The sequence below is a fragment of the Plectropomus leopardus genome, chromosome 22 (assembly GCF_026936395.1).
Source record: "Plectropomus leopardus strain MGB_pleo_1.0 chromosome 22, ASM2693639v1, whole genome shotgun sequence".
Lineage (NCBI taxonomy): Eukaryota > Metazoa > Chordata > Actinopteri > Perciformes > Serranidae > Plectropomus > Plectropomus leopardus.
This window is the reverse complement of record NC_142197.1, coordinates 13,352,359-13,372,735: the sequence shown is the minus strand read 5'-3', so window position 1 is coordinate 13,372,735 and position 20,377 is coordinate 13,352,359. Positions and strand designations below refer to the sequence as shown.

Here is a 20,377-nt window from a genome sequence, read left to right as displayed (position 1 = left end):
AGTTTATATTATACCTCTAATTTATATGAAAAGTACTACATACACAATGAAAATGGACTAAAAATATGAAATTTAAAATAGAAATTAGACACTATGTTGAAACTTTTATTTTTTTTTATATAGTTTCCTTTAATGTCTTGGTTTCTTGTCACATTTTATTCTTTTTATCTTTTATTTTCATATATATATATATATATATATATATATATATATATATAAACCAGTTTTCTCCGGTTTCAAAGGACTACATAAAAATAGCAATATTATAATTTAAGTTGAAGGAGCAAGCAGTAAGATATCACTCTGAGAACAGTTCATTGGAGCTGAAGCATTAATATGAAAACATTTCTGTTATGTAAGAGGTCCAGGTGATGCTCTCTCTAATTCCTTCAGCTCTTCTCAGTGATGTGGGAGTCACATATAATCTCACATCAACAGCATTTACCTGCTCCACTGTCTCCGAGCACACATGCACTGTGCACTGTTTAAACTCTGTCAGGAGATACAGGAGAGAACAGGTTACAGAGAGCTTTGCTATATGTTTGTGAAGCCCAGAGTTAAGAAGCAGCTGACAGCTGACAGATTATTGGGTCAAATATATAATCTGGATTAAGATACAACCAGAAATAGAAACAAATATCATGAAACATCTCCACTAATGGTCACATGGTTACTCTGTGTTTATGTTAAATATGTTGAGTTATGCACAAAAATTATAAGTGTTACATGACTAATTTAGAAAATCCAGTTCACTTAAATTCAGTGTAACTGACAAACTGGTGAGAAAAGAGAGAGCACCAGCGAAGGAGAGAAGAGGAGAAAATAACAAATAGTAAATTGGTATTCTGGGTAGAGCTGTCGGGGGGGACAAGAACTCAATAGACACTTATGCATGATTAACTGTCTTCCAATAAACACACACACACTGAGAGAAGAGGAATCAAGTGACATTGTTTTCCTTTAGTTCTACCAGTGACAACAAACAAACCGATCTATTCAGAGTGAGGAAGAGGGAGAAGGAGCAGGGACGCTGTCACTGAGCCAACAGGCTTTCACACACAAACTGCTTTTTGTTGCTCTTGCTTCTAAACTTATTTGCTTGTTATCCTCAGTAAATATTTTATGTTTTCTTTGCTTTCCCTCTGTGTTTCTGCCCTCTCCGATTTTCATGTCTGATACTTGTCTCTCTTTTATTTTATTTGATCTCCTCTCCAGTGTATGTCTCTGAATTAGTCCACTTAAAACTCAGCCAACAAAAACATTGACATAAAGGTTTGTGTGTTCAGTTTTGAGCTCACACGCGCAACATGCAGTCTGTCAAAAAGCTCTTACCTGTGTGCCACGGTACATTAATGCTTCAACCTCCTTCTCTAATACACTGGTTCAGCTTGGTTGTCAGAAGAACCAAGCAATAACTCTCTATAACACTTCTCTTCAGTCAACAGAGAACTCTTAGAACTTTCCACTTTAAAGTTAAAATAATAAGCAAATTAATTATAAACTGTTTGTGCTTGGAGAAATCTGGGTTTTATTAGTCCCACAACGGGGATTTTTTTTTCATTGTTAGAGAAACAAAGGGATATCAAAACTGAATTGCCCTTTGGAATAAATAAAGTTGTCTGAATCTAAATCAAAGCAGGTATGTACAAAATAAATAAAACAAAAGAACAATATAAACAGTAAAAATAAAACACAAAACTCAATAGTTAAAAAAATAAACACCAATTTACACCAATTTTATACGGAAATAATAATTATAGTATTGCACATTGTTATCATGAAATTTTATTTTATTTTATTTTATTTTATCTTATCTTATTTTATTTTATTTTATTTTATTTTATTTTATTTTATTTTATTTTATTTTATTTTATTTTATTTCATTTTATTTGTATGATACCAGTGGCGTCAATGAACTACGTCAGACCGACAGACACACAGTTTGTCCAATCAGGCTTGTTTTTTTGGTAGAGCTACATCCATGTGAGCCAATAGGATTCTAATTTATGGTGTCAACTGTCCAATCACAGACCGCTGTATCCTGGAAGGGGAGGGTCTTGTTCTTCCTCGGCTTTGCCCAGTCCGGATGTTCCTCAGTAGCGAATAACGAGCAGCAGTGTGTGAATGTGGCAACCGAGGTAGACAGGGAGGGGTAGATAGGCTGACCAGACCATTTTTTTGTCTTTTTTCTTTCTTTTTCTTTTCTTGCCGAGCCTAGTGTTTACAACCGTGGCGTCACATAAAGTGTGAACTAGTTTGTGGACGTTGAAGCCCCTCCGCCGCTGCTTTTCTTTGGGACTAACCGTTAATACCGTTGTGAAAACAGCCCAGAAGAAAGAAGGAGAAACAACATGGGGCGATAATTTAAAAAAAAGAAGGTGTTATGAACCGACGATGACTCCCTGGGAGGATCCGTGAAGCTTATTTATTTTTATTTATTCTCCCTCCTCCCTTGTGTGCTTTTTTTGTTTTACTTTTGAATTTTCTCCGCCCTTGCTACTTTGGGAGGTTGTTTTTTTTTTTTAAAGGATACGTTACAAGAGAACTGAAGGATGGACCAAGCCGGCATCCTGAGAAAGTTTATCCAGGGGGTGAAGGCCATGAGCGAGGGGGACGAGGAGAGGGGAGAGGACAACTTCGGCAGCGACTTTATGGTGGGTCAAAATTTACACGAGCCTCCTTTGCCTTGTATCAACCTCTACCAAACCTCTCTCCCTCCATAACGTCCACCTTTTCCTCCATACCCCCCTCCTCCCCGTCTCCTGGTTCCCTGTATCCCCCAGGAGGTGAGGCAGGGGCGGCCACACTGCCCTCTTCCTTTTCCTCCCATTTCCAGGCTTTACATGGCGGCCTAGCATTGTCTCCAAACACCACCGGCTCCTGATTCTTTAAAATGAAGAGACAACAGCAAAACAAGACATATTCACGTCACTGTTCAGCCCCTGGGCTCTTTTTTTTTACATGTTGGGATACCTTAGCATGGGCTAAAGAGCTGTGTTATTGTAGCTTACTGTATGTTAAACCAAGCCTGATTGTTAGGATACAGTGCAATGATTCATTGTCTCCTCTGATACTCAATAAGTAATGGGCTTAATTGTATTGTTTCACCTCCTATGGTGTTCCTGTAGTGTTACAATGCATAGTTTTGTTATCAGGGTCCCTGCTAAAGTCGTAAAAGGCACTGAAGCCATTAATCTAAAAAAAAAAAAGGCCTTAGTTTGTATTAAATTGACTTAAGTGAACCTTTCGGAGGTCTTAAAACATACTCAGACATGGGAAGTTGGATTTTCTGGATCCTATTTTTCTGACATTGTGTTGTAAAATCTCAAAATACTTTGTGACATCCAATTTCTTGTCAAATAATTGAAAAAAAAAATCCTCTACTTAAACTCCTCTTGATGAGAATCCAAGCAGTGGAACCTCACATGCAGAGCAAAAAACCCACAAAATTACCAGCTGGCGAGAAATGCCAGATTATTCCCACTTTGACGATAAACCAAATAGAAATTTTAATACTTAAATGTTCATTATCTTGCATTTGTGCTTAAGGCGGTTGGTTGTTGTTGTTTTTTTTTACATTTGACATCAATAATTTAACAATTTCACTTGACAAAAAATGGTTCATATCACAGTAAATATTTGGACAAAACAAAATTGTTCCTCTTCAGTTTTGGTTATAAGAAAATTGGCCTTAGACTTAATTCCAAGTGGCATTGAGAACGTCTCAAAAATCTAACTTGCCTTAAGTTTTGCTTTTAGTGTTTCTAAAAACACTGATTTGTTAAATATAGTTAGTCCATGTGCTAGCCTTCATGGAGGTTGGATTGAGTGCAGGAAGGTTGTATTAGGCCACATGAGTTTTTGGCTGTGTGTACTAAATAAACTGGCAATGGAATGTATAAATCTACGAAAAGCATAAAACTTAAACTATCTCCTATTAATGTAAATCACCAGAAGTCCAACGATACGATATTATCGCAGTATTTTAGTCACAATACGATATTATTGTGGTTTTGAACATAATATAAATTGTAGAGACTATCATACAACATTTACTGAAACAGAGTTACAAAGTCCTTTACGTGGTCAATCCCGAAATTTAAAACAATGCAGCATTTAAGAAAATAAATTAGGCAATTTCAAGAAATACAAAGAATCAGGATCCCTGGCAATACATATTAATATCGTCAATGAAGTAGAGAAGCAAAGAATACAACTGCCTGCCCCGAAAATTGCACTGAGGTTTATCATTTTTAGACTAATACAAAATTAAAATACCCGATGACAGTGTAAGATAATAACAAAAAAATAACACACGTTAAAAACAAACTATGCTAAAATGAATAAAATGCTCCTTTGAACAGATACATTTTAAAAAGTGATTTCAAAGATGTTACTGATGCTGAAAGCCTCAGATCGTTGCAATTTGCTGCGTATTGCAATAATATATTTTGTGATATATTATGATAATACCACCCTTAAAATACAATTTTTTAGCTTCCAGGCTTAATACTCTCAATTTATATATATATATGGTACATTAAAACCTCCATAAAGGTTGAATTGATTGCAGGGATGCTGTATTAGGCCACATTAGTTTTTGGCAGTGTGCACCAAAAAAACTGGCAGCTAAATAAATATGTAAATCTACAAGAGAGTGAAAAACTTAAACTGTCTCTCCCCTCTCTTGTCTCTCCATAGTGATTGCCAACATTGAAAGGAATGTAATTCAAAGTATACATCACATTTTATGGTATTTTCTCACGTGTGGAAGGGGCTTTACCTTGTGAGGTGGTAGTAGTGACATCTTTTTTGTCTTATGATGGCCGCTGACCTGCAGAAGTTCACCCACACTGCATCACTGGATATTGTTGTGTCGCAACTGCAGACTCAAAATAGGACTTGTTACAGGCTTGTGAAATTACTGAAATAGCCACAACCGGAATGGCACGACTGTTAATACCATTTACATCATTATACGGTCATTTTAGTTTAATGGCTTTGATTAGGATACATTAGGAAATGATGTGCTAACTGGAGGATACATGCACATTTCATTTGTGAGTTTAAATGAAAGTAACAGTTCGTAAAGCCTCTGAAGGATTCAGATAAAATAGGCCTTAGTTACAGTTGAACTAGTTGTAGCAGCAGATCTTCTTTATGGTTTACATTATGTTTTAGGGAAGTTTAGTGTTTATTAGTTTTCTTGTACTGTAGTTTGATTGTCTGGAAAAGAGGCTAATCAGCGTCAGAATGGTTAACTTTTTCTGCTTATGCCTACAGTTGCAAACACACACACACACACACACACACACACACACACACCTCGCTCTCCTTACTTCCCTACTTCATGCAAGCTGCTTGCTGGAGCTTGCAACATTCTTTCTCGGCCCATTTCATAACATTTTGTTCTGGCTTTAAAACAGGAGCTTTATCGACTCCTGGGCACATTTCGGATAAAAGCTACAGTTTGTCAAATCTCTCTCAATGAAATTGGGTACATAACAAATCCTGACAGAAGAAAGACTGTGTATGGGTCCAGTTGTGTGCTGATGACTTGGCCTGGCCTGGCCTGTCCCTGCAGCATGCGTTTTAAATAAAAACGCGGAGGTGGAAGATGTTACGCCAAAACGCGACCGTGGGGGGCGTTGGGCTGTGTCAGAGGGATTGAGGAAGTGTTTTATGGATGAGGGAGAGAGCAGTGCCTGAGATCTTGAACTTGTAGCCATGTAGTTTGAATAATTATCCAGCAAAATCTCCTACTTTCTAAAAATGGATATTTAGAGCGCTCTTTTATTGGCTTTCATTGGCTGGTTCTTATTCCTAAATTCTCCATATAGAGAGTTGGCTGAGTAAATATATGTTTATTTTTTAGCATCACCACCTCTCATTCATAACTTTATACACATCCATGCCATGTCAAACTGCCTACTATAACCACAGTCCTCTGCAGGAAAGAGGTGATCTTTTTGCTTGTTGTTGAGCGAGAAAACTCTCTTTATCAGTTATTCTCCACTAAACATCCCTCCAGCCCTTGTTGCTATTGAAGGTGGGAGCCCTTTTAATTAGGGCTGTGTCAAATAGTTTGAAGCTTCATTAATAACGTTAATATTCAAATTCAACATCAATATGTGAATGTCTGTTCATTCTGTTTAAACTCAGTATTTCTGCAGTTGCAGAACAAGATGAGGCCACACTCGTCTTATTGGTGTTACACTATTTGCATAATTAAGCTGTTTTCACACATTCAGCACACAACAGGAGATTGTCGGCGTCAGAAGCTTTCTCACCTACTTAATTTAGTTACGGCAAGGGACGCCGCCTGTGTACAGTGTGCAGAAGGCAGGACATGATGCAGTTTCACCTCTGTCACATATTATATGATAATAAACACCACAGTCTCTTGCTGTTCCTTTAATTTTTCTGATGATTTCAGCCTTCCTTAAAGAAGCTCTTTTTGTTGCTGTCTTCGTATAAATGACCCTTCCTCTTAACCGTCGGACGTTTGTTTTCTTCCAGTTTCGCATAAGCAATAAACATCACCAACAAATTCACTTTCTTGATGTGAATTACCTGCTCTACTCTCATGTGCGCTCTGTTGGACATCACACAGACTTTGTACTAGGAAACTGGCATGATAAAGTCTATGAAATCTCCAGTCCAACTTTTCAAATTTTTTTTCGTCCAATCAAACAGATTTGGACATTTGCGTTCACACATAAACTCCTCCTCCAGTGCTTGTGTAAAAGGGGCTGTAGACGCTAGTGGTGGCTGCATACGATTGTTTCTGACTAGTGTGGTGCAAACATTTCCAAAAACTCCAGAGTGTTATGAAGTCCAAAAGTCAACGTGTATTTAAAAAAGAGAGATGTTGTCATTTTCAAATTTTTTTACAAAATAAAATCTAGACGTTGTTGGCATTTGGCTTTTAAAAATTAACATTTTCACTGCGGTAAAAAAAAAAGGGAGGCAAGCACCTGTATTAACAGGACGGTGTAGCAGCAATCTAACAGCAGCTTAAATTATATTTATTCATTAAAGACAGTTGATTTGATAAAGAATCACTTCCTTCAATTTTGGGGATTTTGTTTGAGGATTAAATTAATTTTTTTTAGGGTGATCATGTCATAAAACATGACAGACGTTCAAAGCTATATACGAAAACCTCAATAGAGGCTTCAAATGTGAAAAAAAGAGCCAGTTACAGCCTACTTTTAATCAGAAATCCCCTTTTCAACTTTCAGGACACCACTGACTGTTTGTCGTGCCTTTTCTTCATGTGATGTCTGTTCAGTTTCCTTTTAAATGAGCTTTATTGGCTTGAAACACAATCAGTCCTTTCTGCAGTGAACCATATTTCCTGTCAGCCTTTGGGCTTTTACACATCCCTCCAGACAGTAATATGACTGTAAAACAGCTCATATAAATGTAATCTTTCCATTTAAGTTCTTCAAATTGAACTACTTCTTAAATCCAATTATTTACAGTAATCAAGTAATTTTTGTGCATGCAAACTTACTGAATGTTCACTTTATGTAAAGGGGCTTTGAGCTAAATTCGCTCTCAGCTGGCAACATCTGCTAATGAATTAAGAGTTTCATCTAAATTATTCAGCAGACAAACCAGCTTGTAGACAAGAAAACTTGTTCAGATTGAGTCCAGGTGGGCTGTGTGCCAGTGTACTAAGCACAATTAACACTCATCAGCCATGTAAGTGAGTCCTTCGGCTGGTCGCTGACGGTCTGTTGTTCCGATTTCAGGCCTTATGTGAAGCTCTCAATTGCTGAAGTCAAATGCACAATACCACAAGCGTATTGGGTGTGCTCCTTTGCGCACTGAGTCACCAGAGCACCCTGACATAACACCCAATCTAACTGCCTATTGTTGTTTATATATAGAATGTGTTTTATAGGCGTAATTACAGTGCTCTGAAAGGGCAACAAGTCAGATTATATGCTTTGTTTGGTGCCCTTTATGCAGCTTTCTGATGGAATTGGAGTTTTTTCCGCCTAGCACCCAAATGTAAGAAGTGTCTTCTTCCTTTGTGCCCTATTTAGTTTGTCAGAATTAGTACATGGTGTTGTTAATATGTGGAATGTTGTTAAGTGACACTGATACCGACGCACATCAACAACTGATTTAATTACACGGCACATACTTGTGCAAGTGGTGCAAGGACATCATGGCCTCCCATGAAGTGCAAAGAGACAGTCCCGAGTCTGGAGTTAAAGCTGTAAAAAGGACACATTTTTATCACAGTCCTGGTGCTATAGCAATGGGTGAGCTAGATTACATGTTGCTAAAACACACAGCATTATAGCCAGCGTGTGCCTGTAATTTTTCTACCTTTAACCGATGCCTTTTTTTGTGATGAGTATATGACAAAGTTGAACTTGAGCTTCTGCATGTTGGTGGATTAAATGGCACTCAGAGCTGCAGTGACTCCTCAAAAGATTTAAGCTTCAGCTGTGATATCATGCAGCATGTAATCAGTAAGAGGCACACGGTATGATCATTTTAACCAATTTGGTCCAGTGATGATGCTTAATTCCAGGGGATACAAACGGGAGGAAAGGCAAAATATGCACTCTTGAATCATGGAGTCTGTCTCATGACGCATGTTCTGCAAAATCGGGGCATCTGTGCAGTCGCTGGTTCCACAAAACCAAACAATGGCAATCTTACTTGTTTCACAAGGGTGGTTATCAACTCGTTCTGTCAACCCACGACTTTCCAAACCAGCTATTAGTGCGCTTATGTAAGAGAGCCGGAGTATTTTTCTTAAAGCAAGTAGCCAGTTACAGAGACAACGCTATATGAACACATTCAGTTAAGATTTTAAACAAAACAATTTCAAATTAAATGAAACATTTAAGGAAAGATAACTCACTATAGTAGTGTCAGAACACACAAAACTAAATACTAAAACTTGCAAAGTATGTTGTCTAAAAGGTATCACTTAGATATCACTTAGATAAAAAAAAGAAATATTTTGATTTGGGGTGTAGATTATGTTCACATAAATGAATAATCTTCTTTCAAATAACAGAAAAATGTAATATGGTTGTCATTTTGAAGGCTACATAGGATTACCAAAGGATAACTGCTATCGCCTAAATATAAGACAACCCTAAATATCGAACGACACCATCTATATGATTAGCTAGCAAGTTTTAGCCTTTTAACAAAAAGCATATTTTAGAGCACATAGTAGGTGCATGTACGTAGACCCTAATAATAAACAATAATAAATAAATAAATGATAAACATGTAAATGCCTCAATTGTAATAGACCACCTCAATCTGAAGGACTTTTCAGTTGGGTAGAGAGGGTGGTGTAAATCTTTGATTATCTGTTAAATAGGAAAATAAATGTGCCTAATAACCATGTAATTTCTTAATCCGATCCTTTCTCTCTGGTTGGAAAAATAAATTTCTTCCTGCGCATGTTTGCTGTATGTGGGGTAAACATTACACAGGTGCGCCACATGTGGCTTGATGCAACCTGTGCCTTCCTTTGCCGATTGTGACATAGAATTGTTTATAAATTCAAAAAAAAAATTTAGTGCTCTGCTCTTGTTACCCTTTTGTGTGAGTGCTCTTTGATTTTGATACAGTATCCTCATTTAACGTTGTTGTTACAGGCTGTAATGTTGACTTGTTGGACGTAACAATCGTCTATCCTTACCAGCAGCATTAGCCCGCAATTTATTTATGGAAAACTGGTAAATTGTAATATCCACTGATGATGTCTGCATGAGAGGTGTTCAAGGGACATCTGTAATTTGTAGCATCAGAAAATAACCTGGGTTACACAAACGCTGTTTACTACAAAATTACAATAACAGGAAAACCATTTCTCCCCCTTCTATAATGTATTGAATGACTTAATTTTCCTCGACGTGGTTGAAAAAACAAATCTTTTTCTCATATATTTCCAGCAGATTAGATGCTTCACAGTATGTGGAACCGGTTTGCAGTCAAAAATGTATACTGTGATTAAATGCTTTGGGCCGTGCAAAATGCTTATTGGATCACTTTATTTATTTATTTTTAAGATTGTTTTTTGGCTTTTGCTTTTTATAGATAGGACAGCTCTAGTGTGAAAGAGGGACAGAGAGGGGATGACATGCAGCAAAGCCCACAGGTTGGAATCAAACCCTGCGCCGCTGTGTCAAGCGTTGTTGGAATCTCTGATCAAAATGATTTAAAACAGGACTTAAGAAATATTGTCCATATAACTGCACCTATAAATCTACAAAGTCCTGTATCTTGACCGACCACAAACCATTTTTTATTGCATTTTTTATTTTGCTGGACAAGAACTGTTCAAAATAAAATTAGCTTTCTTCATTTTGTACCTTACAGTGTTTTCGCCCACCTCGACAGCCTGAATTTGCGTCTCATATTTGAACTAGATGTGAAAGATCAGCGTGGGTTCACTTTGCTGCCATGAGCGAATCATCTGATGTCGACACTTCCTTTCAAATGAATTGAACGAGGTGTTAGAATTTGTTGTGACCAGTCCCTTCCAAAGTTGTATTGCTGACTCACAAATCTGTCTTTGTGAAACAAGCTTTGCCGATCTACAAGGACAGCGCTAACTGCCTGCTGTCGTAGAGACTGTACTTTGCTTATTTTTGATTCGTCACTTCCCGTGGGCTTATGAAGTGTCTCTACTCAACACAGACTTTAATTTGTGCAAATGAAATCTGGAAGCACCCTTCTTTCATGCAGGCTCACTCTCTTAGTTAGACTTGTGTAATAGTATTTAGGTTGCACTCATTGTAGATTGAGTGAGTTGTTAGAGAGGTATCAGCTCAAGGCCAGGTTGATTGAGCTGTTGATAGACATACAAGCTGCAGGGACTGATCCTGTGACATCTGTATTTTGGAAAACCCTCTGTAACTAGCAGGCCACCCCGCAGCCTGAAAACACCGCTATTGTTTTATCCAAACGCCTCTCGGTGTTACACACATGCGTTTTTGCAGGGTTGTCCCCAGTGGCAGTGGATCTCCAAACCCTGGCAGTGTGATAGTGGCATTAAATTTAACTAATACAAAAATTAACAAATTTCTTTAAACACATTGCAATTTTGGCGTCTGTTTGCATGCCCCCATGTGGCACATGAACAGACATCTTCACATAAACAGATGCTTGGATATTGCGGCCTGTGTATAAGATAAGAGGGGACACCTTGTGTATCTTTTAGAAGTGTAAAATTCATTTCACAGGTTTAGCACATATAGCTACAAAGTGGTTCAAGTTAAAAAAAATGCAAAAGGAGAATTATGTGAAAACAGGAAATAAAACACAGCCGGAAACTAAATCTGTGTGATCAGATTCCTCTGTCATGTTACCTGTGTATCTAAATACATAAATACACACGTACCTGCTTTTGGAAATACAGGGCTCAGCGTTATAGTGTAGATTGTCTAGACAGGGTTTAGACATAGGAGATCATCCTCTGTGTGTGTGTGTGTGTGTGTGTGTGTGTGTGTGTGTGTGTGTGTGTGTGTGTCTCTGTGTGTGTGTGTGTGTTCCTGCCCCACCTTTGTGAGCAGATTACTCCCAAGCTGCACATCAAAGAAAGCGAAAAAGTGCAAACACACACGCTTCTCTAAACATGTGTCCTGTCAGACATTAAACACTCAGAGGGGAGGCAAGAAAATGAGATGTGACAGTGTCTAACATGCTAGTGTGTGTGTGTGTGTGTGTGTGTATAGTAGCTATTTCCACTGTCACCAGGGGGCTTCCCCCTCTCCGCTCTTAGGTGTGTGTGTGTGTGTGCATGCGTGTTTGTGTGTGCGTTTTAAGTGCCTTCACACACATTTGAGCCTGCAACACAAGATCTGGACGCTTTTATGTCCATTTTTTACATAAGCCCACACACACAACACAACATCCGAAAAAGGCTGTACCCAACTCAGAATCTTGCAAGTTGAATCAGATTTGGCTGTTTCAACAAAAATATTCAACGATTCAGTATTTTGTTTTGTTTTTTCATATGAAGTTGAAAGTTTGAACACGGTTCATCGGTGTAGTTCAATGTGGCAGCAGCATTTATGTTATGAACAAAACAAACCAACAGCGCTAATGACGCGTAGGTGCACAACATTATTTTAAATTCACAATTTTAAGCAAAAGAGAGAGGATAATTTTATCTTATTGCAGTATCTTTCTTCCTCTCAGTGCCGCTGCATCGCATCACCTGCAGCTTGTATCAGAGTATCATAAAAGTCAAGAGTGCTCACTCTGCAGCAAAATCTAGGGACCAAAACTTCCCCAGAGGCACACTGCAGAGGGGAGGTGTCTCCAACTTATGATTTCAATCTCCGACATCCAAACACAGTTTCATTTTACAATGCATAACTATTGCTACGTTAACTCTTAGACTCTAATATGGAGGCCTTTGAAAGCACTGCAAACTAAGCTTAAGTTTGAAAACTGTGGTTGTGTTTTAGACCGGGCGGGCGAAAAACAACGATGCAGACATCAACATTCACCTCCCCACTGGTTCTTTTCAGTGTTTCAAGCCAAAACATAATAGTTAGGTCTACAAGCTTCTGTGATTTAATCTGGTCAGTATTTACGCTAGCCAGCATATGCTGGCTTTTGTTGATATCAAGAGTAGTTGTGCAGCAGATTAAAATGTCAGCGGCTAAAATGTTTGTTGGGAAATGACCAAAATAAATAAATTAATTAATAGCATATTAGATAGCTTACTGTTGTGTGATCTAAAAAACATGCTGACAAGACAACTTAAAGAAATATTATGCAGCCCAGATTTTACTATTTTATAGATCTATTTATCCATCAAATGTGGGCGGGGTCTGTCCCTGCCTCTCCAGAGCATGCACTGCATCCATGGCAGTTAGTGCGCTCAGCGTAGGTGTCGGCATCACGGATCACGGTCTCCAGGAAGATCTTAAGAAAATTGCGGTTCTCCTTGTAAATCAGACTGGAGATAGGCTTCACACGGCGAGCTAGACAGCGGATAGTGGGCTTGGTGATTTCCTAGAAGTTATCACACGAGACTGTACATTGACGTTTGGCACCTCCTTTATCTCTGCCACTCATTCTCTCTTCATTTGAGCGATCTTATTTTCAAGTGATTTAGTTTGACGGGCTTGGAATTTAAAGAGGGTCATGACATTTTCTTGTGTTTTTTATTACCGGTTTAATGTAGTCTGTTACTTGACTATTTAAAACATATTTCCGGCAGTTGTTCTGGAATAATAACGGCTATATTGGCAGTCAGAATTTTACTTTGAGCAACTTAGTTAAAATCTGCTTTCTTCTCTGCCATCTTCCATTACTGGCTGGAAAATGAGTATGTTTGTTAGGTTGTGTGCTTTTATTAGCTTGTTTGTGTGCGTGGGTGGAGGGTGGTACATTGCAGGGGTCGACCTCTGTTTTTTTTTAAATGCACGCAGGTTTGTGTGTGTGTATGTGTTGAAACCACTGTAAGCTGGCCTCATGTTACTGTAACAAGACTTCCCAATTTCCTCTGGTGTCACAACCTCCCTCTTTCTCACCCGCCCCCTCCCATGGCTTAACCCAGAAACCAGCCTTTTGCCCCTGCACCGGGTGTTTCTCGGAACAGACGCAACACAATATTTCCGCTTTAGAGTTAGTGTGTGCGTGTGTGCATGTGTGCTAGCTGACCCAAAAGCAAGGCTGAAGAACTTTATTGATCAAGATAAGGAGACAACACACTCAAATACTCAGGAAATTCTGCAGTAGTGCCCCGTGTGTGTAATGTCTGACTTAGGTCAAAGGAAATGGCTGCATGGAGGAGTCATCTTTGCCGTGGCAACTCAGACACATCACACACATGTACGTTCAGATGCACAAACCTGTCAGCAGTCCTGCTAGAAAGTTCTTGAGGTGGACAGGGTGCTACAAGAAGAAAAAATGTCTGTTTTTGGGCACGAGTAGTGGAATAAATTATTATAACATCTCTAAAACAAAGAAAAGAAAAGTTATATAAATACATATAAACACACATAAATCCAGACAAGGGTTGACTTAAGGTGAGAGATGTATAAAATCACATGACACTTTTAAGTAAAAGAGACAACAGTTTGACCCCCCATGCTGGCTGTGAATATCAGAGCGGGGAAGTGATTAATGCATGCATACAAACTCTGAGCACACACTGAACACACAATACACTCCTGTCCCAGATGATTGGGATTACATGCGGTTTGTCCACATCTGCTTCCTGCAGCAGTCCTCGCTCCAGAGCGGGAAATCACCACCAGCCAAATACCCCTTTGCTTAGTGCAGCAGCAAAGTCAACAATATGAATTGACTTTATTTCACTTTAACATGCAAGGTCAAGGCACGTTATAGCCTCCTAATAATTTGGCCATGGTGCTATTTTTTTGTCTCTTCAGTGGAGCAGAAGATTGTTTTTTAAGTCAAAGGCTTCTTGTACATCATGATTTATTAGTTACGTGTCTTTTCATTGCACAGTATGGTGGTAAAAACTGATTTTGATATTTAAACCTTTATTCAACCTTTTTATATCAGGGTTGTTTTATGAAAACTCACATAAAAACAAGTGAAGGAAGCAAACAGATACATTTTACACACCCGAACAGATATTCTGATACTGAAGGCAGGATACGGTCTTCTGGTTGTTGTTAACATTTTTCCACATCTCCCAGTTTTACGTGATCCACTCAACTGTTTCTTTGACAGTCCCTCCATCACTTTCCCATTACACCCTTCCTTCTGATTATATTTTCTTTGTCCACTTTGTTTTGTCTTCTGATGCAGTTAAAGCCACAAACACAGTGACTCATTATTCAAAGGAAGCTGCAGGTTTTCTGGGTTCGTCTTTGTAACATACAGCACACTGTATGTGTGTGTGTGTGTGTGTGTGTGTGTGTGTGTGTGTGTGTGTGTGTGTGTGTGTGTGTGTGTGTACTGTATGCCAGGCTGAGAGTTGAGGTCCCACAGGAAGTTGGCACCCAGAAGTTGCTATGGTTTTAAATGGCTGACTGAAGTGGTGGCTTTCAGTTCAGGCCAGGTGTTTCCTGGTGTGGCTGTATTTCTGACCACATACACACAAAATGTGTTTTCAATCACATGCACATACACGCAGGTTAGAGACTGATGTATTTATACGCACTACTCCTCTATTTTTGTCTACTTAAGTGGTTTTTGGGTGATTATATCATTTCAATTTCTTTTGGGGGTCCCTTTTTTAAACGTTATGTTCCTCTTTTTGATTCGCCATTCTCATGTTGAACCGCCACCTGTGTGACTTGCGTGACAGAAGAGACATGCAGCTATTCGGTCAGATGGCTTGAGGAATGGAAAACGAAACCGCGACAGATAGAGAAAGGAAGCCTCATGGCTAATTAAAGGAAAGCACACTCTGCTTTATGCCAGTGAGTGACAGGCTGTTACACCCTAACATGTGTGTGTGCATGTGTGTGTTTGTGTGTTCATACTTACTCATGCTATCAGTGCTCCACTGACCTACATTGGCCAGAAGCTATAAAGCGGATATGATTGTACAATGCATGCGTGTGTTCTCACAACTGACGCTAGTCGTCAGACATTATCTTTGTCCACATCTTTAGCTAACGAGGAGGTCTCACACACACACTCAGTCCTGGCTGGACCCCTGACTCATACTAAAGGTCAGGGTGGGGTTTCATGTTATTTCCTCAGTGATTGAGCTTGATTATTCACCCCTGTTTACTGTTAAACTAACAGTGGACACCTGACATGGTGACCTGCTCTCTGAAAATTTATTTATTTTTTTTAAAAACACAAAACAATAAAACACTTAAAGGCATAATTGAATCACCCAACATTTTGGGAAATAGTTTTGTTTTTTTGTTTTGTTTGATTGATACCACTCCTCTGTTGCATTTGGCACCGCAGAGTTATGAAGTGATGGGTTACTATGTGGCTATTATGTAAATTGCACTCTGCTGTAAGCATCATCAGGGCATTGTACATTTTTAGATAGGCTAACTCTACCTTATCTTTGTTGTGGAAGATTTCAAAAAAGATATTGCTTTCATATATTTCCCCTTTTTTCTCTCGCTTGCGTCCTGTCAGCCTCTGTCCTGTTAGACTCTCATTGTGGATATGTCCTGCAGTTACGCCACTTTTTCTTCTCTGCGTCTTTGTCAAACAAGGCTTTTGACAAAAAACGCAGAAAATCAAATCTGAACTTTGATGACAGTTTCTTAGTTGTTGTGTAAATGTGATTGACACAGGGTAAGGTTGTATTTGTCTTGTTTTGTTTTGCAACAGTTTTGGACAAATAATACAGATTTGGTGTACAAAAGCCTTACATCTCAGCAAGAAAGCACATAAGTGCATTTCCCAAATTGTCAGACTGTTCCTTAAATGCTGCTGCTGTTTATATCATGACAACCCTTTCCATTCACAAATACACTTTTTTTTTTCATTTACTTGATAAATATTTAATATATTCAACATTTGGTGCAGCCACATTTTGCTGTGTAGCAAAATATGACTTTGCACTTTGCAGCTTTTTTTCTGATTTGGGACACTAGTGCTACATAGGGAGAGAAATGAAAGCTGTGAAAACGCCAATCAAGCTTATTTTATTGATGGGGTAAAGAAGCAGAGCGACAGACTCATAGAGAGTCACAGACCCTTTTAGTCTCTGTGCTGTAGCTGTGCATCTTTTCCCCGCATGCTCCCAGCGCGGGAGATTGATTTTTCTGAGAGCATTGTAAGGGGTGACCTATTTTAGCTTATGTGTGTGTGTGTGTGTGTGTGTGTGTGTGTGTGTGTGTGTGTGTGTGTGTGTGTGTGTGTGTGTGTGTGTATGTGTGTGTGTGTGTGTGCATGAAAGGTGACCGTGGGTATAGCCTCTCTGCCACCAGCGCTTAACACCCCCACTTCCTGGCCACACACAGACACACAAACCTTTTTTTTCCCATCGCTTCTGCAGGAAGCGCATATTTTCTGCCAATCAGTGCTTACTGGTGAGTCCAAGGAAGAGAATGTGTTTCTCTTTTCTGTGTGTGTGTGTGTGTGTGTGTGTGTGTGTGTGTGTGTGTGTGTGTGTGTGTGTGTGTGTGTGTGTGTGTGTGTATGTGTGTATGTGTGTATGTGTGTGTGTGTTTGTGTGTGTGAATAATTCAGTGTGCCAGAGAAGTACAGCAATGCTGACTTATTCAGCCAGGAGACAGAAAGTAGGTTAGACCCACTAACAACTACAGTACATCTCTCTCTACCCACGTCTACCTCCGTCGTGCTCTTTCTATCTCTGTGGACATTTTTTCAATCTTCGTTTCGTCTTTCTTTTTCTAATCTTCTTTTCCATTGTCTCCATCTGTCTCCCTCTGTGCCCAGTAACCGCCCCGGCATCCTCGGGCCATTTTAGGCCAAGTCAAGAGACTCAAGTCATTGTGAAGAAATGTGTCTGTGAGCACACATGACTCAGTCGCACCCTGAAGGGGGTCTGTGAAACTGTCAGTGGACTTCAGGGGGCAACGCCCTGTGTGTGTGTGTGTGTGTGTGTGTGGCAGTGGAAGTCGAGCGTTCACAGGAAACTGCCAACTCAGTCATGCTGTTTTACTCCTGTGACTGATAGGAATCAACAGAGTAATAGGAACAGGAGGGAAGTGAGTGGAAGTACTGGGAGCAATGTGAGAAAGATTTTCTATCATTTTAACTAGGGATGTCTCGATTGAGTTTTTTTGCCCCCGATCGGAGTCATTTGATATTCAGTATCTGCCGATACAGAGTCCCAATCAGAGTCTTGTATTTATCTGCACAATACAGCTGCACAATGCACTCTTCAAGTATTTTAAAGTTATTTAAATCTGTCCAGTGTATATTCTTGACAGTTTAATAGCTCTGCAGTGCTATACAAGAATAAATGTCTGCATCCAAACAGTTCCCGAAAGGTGTTTTTTATATTATTTTTTGCAAAAATAATAAGTAAACCAACTAAAAGTATTTTTATATGGCTCTTGTGACAAATTCACTCAGTGCAGCATTTGATTTTTCAACAAAACAACAAACAACCTAAAATGTGTCTTAGAAATTGCTCTCAAATCCACTTAGTGTAGCACTGTAATAAAAGTACAGAACACAACAAATGAGTAATATAATCAAAATTCCACTTCAAAAGTAGTGTCATAGCTCAACTTTAACATTCCCAGTCACTACAACTAAAAAACAGTCCTATTACAGTAAAACTAGTTAACTAGTTTTTAAACTAATTAACTAGTTTTACTTTACTAGTTAACTAAAAACGAACAAAAAATTCAGGTCCTCTTCAAATGGTGTAGCAGCTTAGGTTAAACATGAAAAAAAGTCTGTTTTTTCTTATTGTAGTAGCAGCATTACAGTAAAACCTGATTATCTGCCACTAATATACCGATCCTTGGGATCTGATCGAAACATCCCTAATTTCAACCATTTGTGCTTTTAATTTGGAGGACAAGAGAGAGGGAAATGGGCACTGGTGGGAGATACCAATGCCAGTCTGTCCGAAAAGGCCATGCTGAGCTTTTGATGGAAGTTCAAGTAAACCTCATCTACTAACAGATGTTCATCAGCTGTTAAAATTTGGGTAATCTGCTTCTCACATTTTGCAGACACAACCACAACAGTGCAGCGTAGGTGGTTTCGGTGTTCTCTTGTCTCTTAAATGTGTGAAAACCATAGAAGACTTTTAATGAGAATTTTCTAGTGTTTTAGTAGCTTCCCTTTCCTGTAAGAAGAGTTTCCTGTAATGTTTTGTACCTTTGTAATACCTCTTCAGGTACAAACAAGGGTTACAAAATTTATTGCACTTGTATTGTTATGATTTTACCCTTATTCATATTGTTGTGTATAAGCTGATATCATTAATTTTTTAAGCAAAAATACAGTTGCTAATTTTTATCCCTTTAAATGTGATGTTTTTCTGAGTTGAACTCAAATGTGAAACATTTGTTTCCATTTCCAGAAGCCCAAGGTTATGTGTATAAAAGGCGTGATTTATCTGACTAAGTACCAAATATTTACCGGTTTTGCTTGGAAAAATGACAATAATGATGAATAATGATTTATTATAAGAAAAGTTGCAAATGTGACTTATTGAAACTGATATTGCAAGTAACCATTAGTTGCAGCTCTACAGTAATGGACAGACTGATAGATAAGAGGAATGAGGAAGAGAGAAACATGTAGATGTACCTTTGAGCAAAGCATGCCTTGTTCATCATCAGTCTCTGCCTCTTTCTCTTTCTTGTTTATTTTCTGCCAGTCTTGGTGGGTTTTTTCTTCCTTTTTTATATCCATCACTTGTTGTCTCTTTGGAGAGGCTACACCATTATCAGCAAATAAAAATTGAATAGAGGACCGAACTTACGCAGTGAGAGATACAAGGGTGTTTACTTTTCTTTCCCCTTTTTCTCTGCACGCCCCTCCACCATTAAGGACAGAAGCTAGTGCGAAGCGACAGAGTGTGTAAAGAGAGCGTGTGAATGGACGACAGAAACAAGGACTAAAAGAACCCATTAGCTTCAGTTACCAAGAGCCTCTTAAAAGCCTCGGTTCTCTCTTTCCTTCAGTCCCCTCTTTCCTCTCTGTTCACCTCCCCATTGCCCCCCCGCCCCCCCTCTAAAATCTACTCTTTTCAACTTTTTTACCTCACTTTCTCATTGTTTTTACACTCCACGTCTCTTGTCGATTTGTTTAGAAAAGGTACACAGGCGAGGACTCTGCCTCTGCTTCATTCTGCTGCATCCTCCAGGCTTACCCATTATTTGTCCGTGTGTGTGTGTGTGCATTTGTGTGTGTGTGTGTGTGTGTGTGTGTTTTACGTAACAGGAAGTAAGAGTAATTAGAAACAGGGTCTGTCTGCGGGATAATGGAAAGTTAAAAGAAAAATAGCGAGACAGACAGTAGCTGGATCTCCGTCCAATTTTCTTTTCTTTTTTTTCTCTTGCAATGATGTGTCACATTTACAAAAAGCTGAATACAACATAACTCCTTTTTATGTATGAGTTGCATTTTTATTATCAGCAATTAGGTAATCATCCCTATGAATGGTAAAATTTGACTAAAAATTGTTGTTCAAGAGTGTTTATGGACATTTTGAAATTGTGTCTGTAAAACATCTGGTCACCACAGCCTTCTTTGAAGTGTCATATACATATTTCTACTATTAAACTGTCAGACGTCTCTTGACTTCATTAAAGTTGATGAAAAGAACATTTAACAATTCAGCTTTTAATAAAGGAATAACAGAAATATTTTCATAAAACTCGCTTGGATCAGAATTAGGGCTGGAACTGAATATTCAACTATATTTTATATTTGTTTGTTAAATATGTATTTGTTTTCAATTTTGGAATTCAGGTAATCTCTTATTTTT

General features: G+C 38.7%; 1 protein-coding gene across 3 annotated transcripts in view; it reads left to right on the top strand.

The window, feature by feature from the left end:
• Nucleotides 1-2,086: 2,086 nt before the first annotated feature.
• The window catches only part of ptpn12 (protein tyrosine phosphatase non-receptor type 12), a 64,921-nt gene continuing 46,630 nt past the window's right edge, over nucleotides 2,087-20,377 (top strand). For 2 of the 3 annotated variants that reach the window (XM_042511611.2, XM_042511610.2), the window contains exon 1: nucleotides 2,088-2,654. In XM_042511611.2, coding sequence (XP_042367545.1) covers nucleotides 2,553-2,654 — 102 coding nt within the window. In that variant the 5' untranslated portion in view covers nucleotides 2,088-2,552. Of the gene's footprint in view, nucleotides 2,655-20,377 lie in introns of all 3 variants that reach the window. The other variant, XM_042511609.2, reaches the window with a different exon arrangement.